At 32.1% G+C, this 10,521-nt stretch overlaps 1 protein-coding gene across 1 annotated transcript; it reads right to left on the bottom strand.

Annotated features, from left to right (window-relative positions):
- Positions 1-1,004: 1,004 nt before the first annotated feature.
- On the bottom strand, positions 1,005-8,088 carry LOC114178480 (TSL-kinase interacting protein 1). Its single transcript, XM_028064413.1, has 14 exons — positions 7,802-8,088; positions 7,148-7,319; positions 6,949-7,034; positions 6,811-6,858; positions 6,584-6,693; positions 5,357-5,441; positions 4,976-5,255; positions 4,688-4,822; positions 4,451-4,599; positions 4,117-4,355; positions 2,734-3,094; positions 2,025-2,432; positions 1,816-1,950; positions 1,005-1,567 (listed from the first exon to the last, which is right to left on the bottom strand). The coding sequence occupies exons 2-14, from the start codon at positions 7,275-7,277 to the stop codon at positions 1,337-1,339; spliced, it is 2,397 nt and encodes a 798-aa protein (XP_027920214.1). The 5' UTR covers positions 7,278-7,319; positions 7,802-8,088; the 3' UTR covers positions 1,005-1,336.
- Positions 8,089-10,521: the final 2,433 nt, after the last annotated feature.

Here is a 10,521-nt window from a genome sequence, read left to right as displayed (position 1 = left end):
TAAGCGTGAAAGCACTAATTTTGGCAAATGAGTGCAGAATGAAGGACCTTGGCTGTTTTAGGAGCTTTGACACTTTATGGACTAGCCTTTAGACCCAACTAATTAGGGTGGGCCTTTAAAAATAAGGGCAGAAAATAAAGTGGATCTTACAAGTTTCGCCTATAACAAAAGTGGTAGTTGAGTTTATTTAATATTCTTGATTTCACGAGTATATTCTCTGAATTAGTCTTGGAGATGATTCTTGCAATTGAATATAAAAGTATTTTTTTAAAATTGATTTAACTTTAAATTTGAAAGTTTTGTATTTAAGTTCAATGAACATATTTTCTTGTTCTTTCTTATAAATGAGTCCATTGGTGATTTGAATTAATCAGAGTAAACATGTTGCTTTATACATTAAAAATAACTGCATCCGTTTGATAAAATATCAATAATAATAATTTTAATATTTTACTGTATCGTATCATTCTTATTAAAATAAATTTAATGTTGACTTCAATAATATTTATTTTATCTATATCTCAATATTCATGATTGAAGAATAAATTAACAAAATATAAATATTTTATTCTAATTTATACATGATGTTTTTATCGGATTTGACCGGCCGGTCTCAGGTATTTGATTAGGTTGATATAAAATCGAGTTCCAAATTACGAGAAAATCTATTTGCAAAGAATCTTTTATGCTTAAATTGGTAAGAGATTTTGATTGAATATATGGAAGTAAAAACAATTATGAGAAGATTATTCTTTCCGTGGCGACATATATATTGATTATGAATATGATCCTGCGAGGTCATCATATGCCTTCCCGTCATCATTTAAAACCTCATACGAAATCTGAGTGGAACAATTTGTTCCAAAAATGAATTACCAGTTTTTATACTAACTTAAATCTGCCAAATGCATTGGTTATGTATCTAACGCAAGTTATCTTCCACGCATTATCAAAAGAAATAATAAGATAAATCAGATAATAGAAAAAGTGAGTTTTCTTGTCCATTATCTTGCATAATAAAAGAAAAAGTCCATTAGCTTAAAAATAGTCCATGCCACGGAGTTGCAAAACCCGGTCCTTTGAAAATACAACATCCAGAAGCAGAGAATAAAAAATGTATGTTCAACTAAAAAAGGAGAATTTCTACAGTTTCTTTGTACAAAAGGAAAGAAAGACAGATTAGAGAAACATATACAGGAAGAGTTGAAGTGACTCGGTACAATTCTTCAGCATGTACCCTCCAGTAAGATTAAGGAAAACTGTTAATTCTTAACAAACTTCAACCCAGTTCATGCCAGAATTGGAAAACATTACCAAGATCCGGTCATGATGAGTCTCAGATACCACTTCCAATTTTAAAATCTGAGAGAGTGGCAGATTCTCGAGCCTCAACTGTTGATGGTACTTCCTTCTTGTCAAACCCAAAAAAGGAGCAATTCTGAAATGCATCCAGGCTGCTTGCTATCAAGCGATTCAGTCCACTAAGACTGTCACTAAAAATTAGATCTCCGGTATGGTACTTAGTTGATGATGGTATATCCAAATCCAAAGGTCCCAAGGAATCGGGCTGCCACATGATAGAATCAAAAAAACATAGTGAGAAATAAAGTCAGACGCACTGTATATTAACAGTTCAAAAGTTCTTGAAGATCAGATTAACTATTTGTTTGATAGTTCAGAGTAGCAGGATGTAAATAAGATGGTAATAACTCCCTGACATAAGCTTCCAACGAATTGTATTTAAGTGAATCTAACAGCTACAAAGAAGTCGTGGACTTTAACATTGAAAAAAACCGAAGTATAGAAGAAAAATACCCAATATATATCTGCTAGCGCACTAAAATCCTTTCCTAAATGATCCTGGATATCTGCATCGGACTCGGAACTGTCCATAGGCATACGGTCTGATTGAACAAAATCATCCCCAAGCCCCTCCCTTTCAGGTGACAACTGCAATAAATACTATGAAAGTTAAAATTTCACTTCGCAAGCAATGTCTAGTAATAACAGTTAAGACGCACTACCTCATCCAATTTCTCAAAGCTTCTTTCAGGAACCTTTTTCTCGGACTCAAAAGAAGCAAGTGGAGACAAACAAGGACGATCAGCATGAAGAATGGGATCTTTTCGAAATAAAAAGGCATCACAAGTTTCTTCAGCATCCCAGATGGAAGACATATGGGCTGCCAGCGACGATTGTCCCATCTTGTCTTGGTGTCTAGATATGTGAGCAGCAATAGCAGCATCAAAAGAATCGCTACTAAAAGGAATTTGCTGAACATCATGACAATTCTCAGCAATAGGACGATTGATGCAGTCATCTTCGAGATCCTGGGACACTCCTGAAAGTAGATCCCCCACGCTAATGTTGGTAAGACTGTCAGCCCATTCTCCAGCTGACAGTCCTGTTCCACCGCTTAATCTTAACTCATCCTGAATATGAAGAACTTAAAAGTTATGGAAGTTGATTGAACAAATTATGCAATTCAAATGATCAGATACAAAATAGCCTCGTTAATGTATACCGCTCAACCTCGAAGTGCATAATTGAAACATAACAATCTAAAACAGGAGGGAAGATAAGCCCAAGCTCACAATAAATGAGAAAATTTATATCATGAGACCCAAAAAAAGTACAATAAAGCAGCCAATTAAGATCCTTCGGCACAAGTTGAAAGTCTAAAGTAGAACTACCCGGCTAATAGAAGAAACAGATCGAGAGGATTGCAATTACCAAGTCTTCTAACTGCGTAGTTACAGCTCCATCCCTGACATCTTTTTCATGCCACGATGTGTTGGCTGTAGGACGACGAGATTCCTCAGAGCTTGTATTGAGGTAAGCATTGTTGCCTCTGGTGTTGGGCACACCAGATGAAGAGGTCATGAGAGTATGGTTTCTGTTCATGGATATTCTGCAACCTTCAGAGAGCTCCATGGAATGAGTGTTAGCTGATGGCGTAGGAAATGAAACTGAATTCACAATCTGATCCTTAGAATTATACACACTACTTTTGGATTGCGTGAGGACGGAGCCGGATGCTACAGGCACTTGCATATTTAATAACCCAAGTTCAGAATTGGAGAACCAACCATACCTTCACAAAGATAAGTGAATATGATCATTACAATGTAAATATTCATCAAAACATACACACACACCCCGGCTTAAGGTTGTAAGCAATGTCAGGTACGGTTTCAACATGATTACACAAAAACAATTTATGCCCAGCATTTCTCGCTAGATATTCTAAACATTTAGAAAACTCAAACTAAATATAATACAAAACATAAAAAAATTCAATGTCCCTTTTCCTTTTAGGTACATTATCATAGGATGAAGGAGAATCAACTATACTAAAAAAATACCTTAGTCATCTTGTCAGGTGCATTATCAAGGGAAGGTAAAAAATTAATACTGATAACCAATTTAAAATATTTGCCATGTTGGTCATATTTTTTTCTCTAATTTATGTACGTGTATGTCTGCATATGACCCAGTATCCTATATTTTGGATATCAGCTGTTGAAATACCTGTCAGAGAGTCTGTGTTTTGTTTGCATAAGCTGACTAAAGTATAGGCTATCGGTTTCTCAAAGTGAAGAGTAAAGGACCTTTTTTTCTAAACATTAGTCACATTTACACTTTTATAAGTATGTCAAGTTTTGCACGTGAAAAATATTATTACAACTTTATCTATATATTGCAACCAACGAATCAAAAGCAAGGAATTGGAATCTATTTAAATTATATTCTATATATCTTATTTTTAATTAATCCCATGCATTTTAATAAAATAGATCCACTAACCTTTCATGCTGTTTTCTTTTCTCATGAATGTTCTCAAAACCCCATAACGACTTAAAACACTCAATAAATACTTAAAGCTGTCTTGATAAAGAAGGTAAAGTAACTCAGTTGGCTTTCCAGTTATAGCATTTATTGTATGTCAAGATTCCTCAAAACATTTTTCTCGTTTATATAATAAATGGATTTTCACATTTTCTTTTATCTACCAATTATATTGCTAACATTACAATTAAATCATCTGTCTTACATGTCTCTACTTATGAACTTCAAATATGACAATAAACCAAGAGGGCGAGATAAAAGAGTTACCTTAAACGAAATATGGGTGGACTTCCAACCATTGCATAAATATCAGCTGCACTCAGAGTAGATTCCTGGGTCCATCTCTGATAATTAAACAAGTTTTCCCTTTGAACACCATAAGGAAAAAGCATTAATTCTCCAACCGCTATGCTAGAATGACCCCATTTACGGTTTAGATGTTCCAAAATTGAGGATATCTTCTTTCGAGTACTAAGTGTAAGCTCCAGGTGTGGATTATGCTTATCCTAAAAGCAACAAAAAATATATATATATACAATAGTTTCCAGAAGCTATTTCACATTGCTACAGTAAGATGCTTATAGGTTTTCTCTATACTCACCACTTCCAATGCTCTTCGAGTGGGTTCATCGATTGGGAATAACTGGAGCTTAAGTTTCATACTATTCACATTGTTATCAACAAATTGATTTTGCGGACATGAGGGTAAAGATGGCAGGACATAATCAGTTGGATCAGAACATTTTTCTCCTGGAATAAAAATAAGAGTGAAGTTACAGAAGATCTGAGAAAGCCCTTGATGAAGCAAGGATAGGATAAGAAAAAGTGTGATAGCTACCTGGATTCTCCTGGTCTTGTTCAATCTCTCTAACAGTTGCAGCTCGCTCCAAATGCTCTGCAGCATCTGCAACTAAAGAAACGCCAGCAATTGCAGCCTTCTCCCATTTCCTATATGCAGCAGTTGAAATCATACCTGAGAGAGAGACAGCGAACTTTTTTTATTGTAAAGGAAGTAAAATTATGATTGATGACTTTAAATATAAACTATCCAATAGTCATGAAGGAAAATTGATTCAAAGCAGAAAACAGGTAAAAGATATCTTGAAGGGAACCGAAAAATAATCACCAGATTTCTTTCGTTGCCTTGTCGATTTCATGGTATTTGAATCTCCCTTGGTGGTACTACGGCTAACACCCATGTTTATATTGCGCTTCATTGATGATTTTGAAGGTCCCAATTTTAGAATATTTTGACTATCAACAAGAACCAGTTTAACTGCACGGGCCTCATTTCCTGATGCTCTACCCTGATTTGAGACTGTGGTAGGCACAGGAGGAAGACAATTCCCCCCCTGCAGGGGTCGCTTCCTTACATTCTTCTTTCGGTCCTTCAATAGTTGATGCTCCTTTGAGACAAAAAATATATATCAGCTCCAGAAACATACATGATACAGAAGATATTAAAAAATCAGAACTTCCATGAAAAATATAAAAAGCTTTCACTAACCAAGGCTTCTAAAAATATTTTAAATCTCCGGGGCTTCAGGTGAAGCTTTGAGGCTTTGCAGCTATACTTTTCCAATAAAGACCACCTGTGTCACAGGTAAAAGCGAGAAAATTCAATGCTGAAGACTCTCTTAAAAATAGTAATATATCCGCTACTCTTATTCAGGATATCACAATAATATGATAAAACTATAGCATGCACTGTCAATAGAGCAATTGACTCGTTCTAAGAGAATCAGTGAAGGAACTGTAAGTTGACAAGAGGATTCAAAATGTAGCCAGCTGACCACATATTGGCACGAGAATCAAGAGGAAAAAGGGATGAAAACAACAGGAAAGAGAAAGTGGAAAGCCCTTTAATTCCCCTTGTTATTTTTTTTTTCATCATGTCTCTATAATTTTATCATTAAGATGAGGGATACCTCTTGCATGGAGCTTAGTCTCATTTATTTCTATGGTTAATTCCAAATTTTTATAGACTGCCATAACATTTAACATGTTTGACATCTCATGCTGTTAACAAGTATTAAGTGATGTGACAATACATCATAGGAGGATGGGGTAAGCTGTAAAACTCTTTCACTTAGTATATAAAAATAAAACTCAAATCAGAAATCCAACTAGTTATCTTTGAAGGTATTTACTTTTTTAACATTCCATATTTCCAAAGCATAGGATGTCTCTGAGTCGTTACATTCCTAATATACCTTTCAGTCACTTGAGAAGAGTTGAACACAAGAAAACAAAAGGTACGTGGAAATGTAATAATCTCTCATCATTTACATTTTTTATAATTACAGGAGACACTATGAGGAGGGTAAATAACTACAACTATCATTCACCAAGTTATTAAACAGTCCAGTCTAGTCTCAAATTAAAAAAGGTCTTTAAGCAGGGAAGTTATGTAACTTTAAGCACGTTAGTGAAGAATTTCACCCCTTAATATTTTCCTACTACCAAAAGTGTTTACCCTTATGGTCTAGGCTTGACACATTTCAGTACCTGGGCATGTTCCCCTCCCATTATCAACCTGTTCTTTCCATTATTTTCCTATATCTATACAATAAAATCAACTAAACTCCAGTCCTTCACCCATTCTCCATCATCAGCCCTTTACATATTTAATAGAAATAACTTCTTGGTGGACAAATATTCTAGTCTTACACACACTTTCACACACATGTACATAAAGCCATTTAACGAACAACCACTCCAAGTAAATTGTTACCAGCGAAGCATTGCAGCATTAGTATCTTTAGAGTTTTTGGCATCCAAACATAGTCCTGGACCAAGAAGTTTGTTCATCCGCCTCACAAGCCGGTAGTAATAATGCCTGACCTGCAAGTCAACCCCCACACATAGAGAAGTAACAATTCATGATATTGTTCACAATTTAAACATAATGAATGGGAAAATGCAAAGGGATAAGAAGCCACATGTAGTTGTAACGGATACCTGATCCTTGTTTTTACTTTGTACACGGGAAGTGATTTTCTCAAAATTCTACACAATAATATTTCAATCAGCAATCATTATGATACCATATGAAACAAACAAAGTAAAGTTTAAATAATAACGCCAAAGATGATGTACCTTCCCAACTTGTCGCAATGCAGTGAAGAAACTCTCCTCCTCTTGTCGAGTCCACGCAGCCCACTGCCTGGTTGGTTTTTTTGTAGCTATATATGACACCAAACAATTAGTCCTTTAGCTTCCCATTTCAACAACTACATGAGTCAAACTCAACTGCTCAGTAAATTAAAAATAAGAATGATGGATGCACAGAACAGACCTGGCTGCTGAGGAATAACAACATTTGCCACAGATGAGGAAACACCAGGATCCCCATTTTGAACTGAGACAACAGGCTCTGGCTGAAATTGAGTATTTGAATCGTGAGAGATTTGCGCCTCAGCCTCCATTTTTTTCCTTTGTTTACATGCTCGTCTTTCTTATGTTGAAGTCTGAAGAGAGAAATGGTATACATTTATGTCATACAATCCTCTCGTATTTCAATTAGCACAACTGAGGAACATATATACATATAAAAGCATTACATAGGGATGGGTCCAAGCCCATATTCATTATGTGTCTAGCAAAGTTCGATTTCTAATTCAAATTTACCATATCATTCAATTTCATTGAAAATTAAAATTATAGAGTATCAAAATCATGCCTCAACTGCAACGCAGGATCATAAGTTATGAGGAAAAGGGATCACAATTATTGAATAAAGATACATATCATAACGCACAATGTAGGTTAAAAGCACACAAAAAAATAATAATTCACACTCCGATTAGTTTTCCACAAAGATATCATCAGCAGACATTTAAATGATGCGTAAAAATCATTTTATTCGAATTTCGTAAAACTGACAAGCAGGAATCGAGTATGTAACACGAGGACATAATCAAATTGAAGCTCAAGGAACGAAATATTTTACCTTGTGAGCCGATATCACTCGATTTGATGAGTTTCGGAAACGGAACAACGGAGGAATTGCGAGATGCTGAGGGTGGATGGTAGCGAATCGAAGGGAAATTGAAAATCTGCAAACCCTAACGCGATGTAGAATGATGATAGAAGAAGCAAGATCGACGAAGCTGAATCTTCTGTTCTTCTAAATCTAAACGCTTCGTTTCCAGTCTTTGCAATTTTTTTAAGAAAATATTACCAATAGTCCTTTATTCCCTTTTTATTACACTATGGTCCCTTGATAATAATTTGAAATTTTGATGACTTTTAAATAATATTAAATAACGCTAAATTATTGATAATATTAATAGAGAAAAAAAACCTTTGCACTTATGAAATAATTTTACAACTCATTCTAGGTCAAAAATATGTAATAAGTTTATTACTATTCCAACCAACGTTGAAAAGTCATAATTATTGTATACATAACAGTTATATTGTAATGTTATATCCACTATTAAAAAAATGTATTCTTATATTATAGGGTTACGCTAGTAATTTGTTGTTAAAGATATGTTCTTAAATTCAATTTGCAACTTCAATCTTTAAATTTACATATTTACAAGTCATTCATCGATCTCTTATTATTTTTTCAAATTTTTTAAACTCTTTAATCAATATATTATGAGTGTTAATATATTGGATTAGGGTGCTCTAACCACGTCAACCTTCAAGTATTTTTCACACAACTTCAAAGAGGAGCAATGTGACCTTTGTTGTGGTCATCCATACACTTAACATCTTAGTTGTCATTGGAATCTATGTTGTCACTTTGGGTTAGGTTAAAATGTACTAACTTAATTATGAATTCAATTGTTTTAAAAATTTAAAATATTATAAAAGTTGAATTAAATTGTTATATTTTAACTAAATTGAATGGTTTCTAAAAAGAATTATTTTAACTAAATTGAATTACAATCTCCGAAATTAAAATATATATTCTAAAATAATTTATGTATTGATAATAATTCATATATATATATATATATATATATATATATATAGCTTAAATAATTTGAATATTATTTAAAGTTGTTTGATTTAATTTAATTGACTCAAATCATATTATATTTAAGTTAAATTCATTTAAAGTATTTTGAAGATTAATTTTATCAGATTAGTTTTTTAATTTAATTCAGCCTTAGAATATTTCGGTTAAGTTTTTGCAATTTATCAAGCCCACATGTAATGAATTATGGGTATGGTTACCTGTGGCCTTTTCCATGGGAGACCTACACTTCTAAATTATATTATTTCTAATTTTAAGAAATTTAGTATCAAGTTTCAAATATACGTAAATTTAGTTATTTTTAATTAAGTTTTGATTGAAAAATTAATGTAATGAATATTTGAAATATTTTGTCTATTGAGATTTATCGCTGTCAATGAATTATATGACTTTTGTTTTTGTTTTATCATCCATAACATATTGATTCACTCTTTTGTTCTTCAATCTTCAAGTTTTGATTATTTTAATTTCTTAATCAACTCGTTCGTTCATTCTAAAGAAACAAATTAATTGGGTAGTTAGACAAAAATATAATGGAAAGACAAAAGTTAATCAAGTAGAAAAACGCAAGTAAATTTGACAAATTAGACACAAAAATACAAATATAATAATCATTTCATCTTTTAGAGAAAAATCAAACAAGTTACTTGGACCAAAATCAAAAATACATATTTTAAACACTTGATAATTTTTTATAAAAATTAAATTAAAAACATCCAAATATAATAATTAAATATAAAATAATATATAAATTATAGGCTTAATTATGTTTTAAGTCCTTCATAAATTTAAAATTTTTCAATAGAGTCTATGATAAATACTTATGATTTATTGAGTACTCAATAAATTTAAATTTTTTTAATTAAATCTATTCATTTTTACTATTAACCAGGGCTAGGGATGGCAACAGGTCGGACTAGGTATGATACTGCCTACCCGCAACCTGATCCACAAAAAAAAAAATCCATTTGCTACCAAATCCACTACCTGACCCGGGTATCCATTTAAAAAATGTTCGCAAATATTTTAAAATTCGTGGGTACCCATGGATAACCGCAAATATTTTAAAAAATATATATTTTAACAATTTTTAAAATAAAATTACAAAAAAAATGTAAAATCAAATATAAATTTAATTTAATTTAAACTTAAATTTAATTTCATCTAATAAAATATAATTTTAATTTTAATTAAATTTAACTTAATAAAAATAATTTTAATTTTAATTTTTTGCAAGTAACGAGTACGGATAGTATGATACCCACACCTAACTTGTTTATAAATGAGTATTAAAATACTCGTTATCGCTACCCGCAGGTATCAACTATTTGCAGATTTTATCTGTGGATACCTACGGTCACGAGTATTTTTGCCATCCTTATATATGGCAGTTAAATGGCTGACGTGATATTATCTTCTCAAGTCAACTTGGTCACGTGTCACCACATGCCATTTTATTATTTTAAATTTTATAATATATGATTTTATAATTTTTATTATTTTATTATTTATGATTTATAATTTCTAAATTTTTAAATTTTATAAATTTATTATTGTATAATTTTTTATTTTATAATTTTATGATTTTAATATTTTAATTCGAAATTGTATAATTATAAAATTATAATTTTACGATTTTAATTCAAAATTGAAAATATATCATAATTCAAAATTAAAAA

Source organism: Vigna unguiculata, chromosome 3 (genome assembly GCF_004118075.2).
Source record: "Vigna unguiculata cultivar IT97K-499-35 chromosome 3, ASM411807v1, whole genome shotgun sequence".
NCBI classification, from domain to species: domain Eukaryota; kingdom Viridiplantae; phylum Streptophyta; class Magnoliopsida; order Fabales; family Fabaceae; genus Vigna; species Vigna unguiculata.
This window is presented reverse-complemented; position numbering and strand designations above follow the sequence as displayed.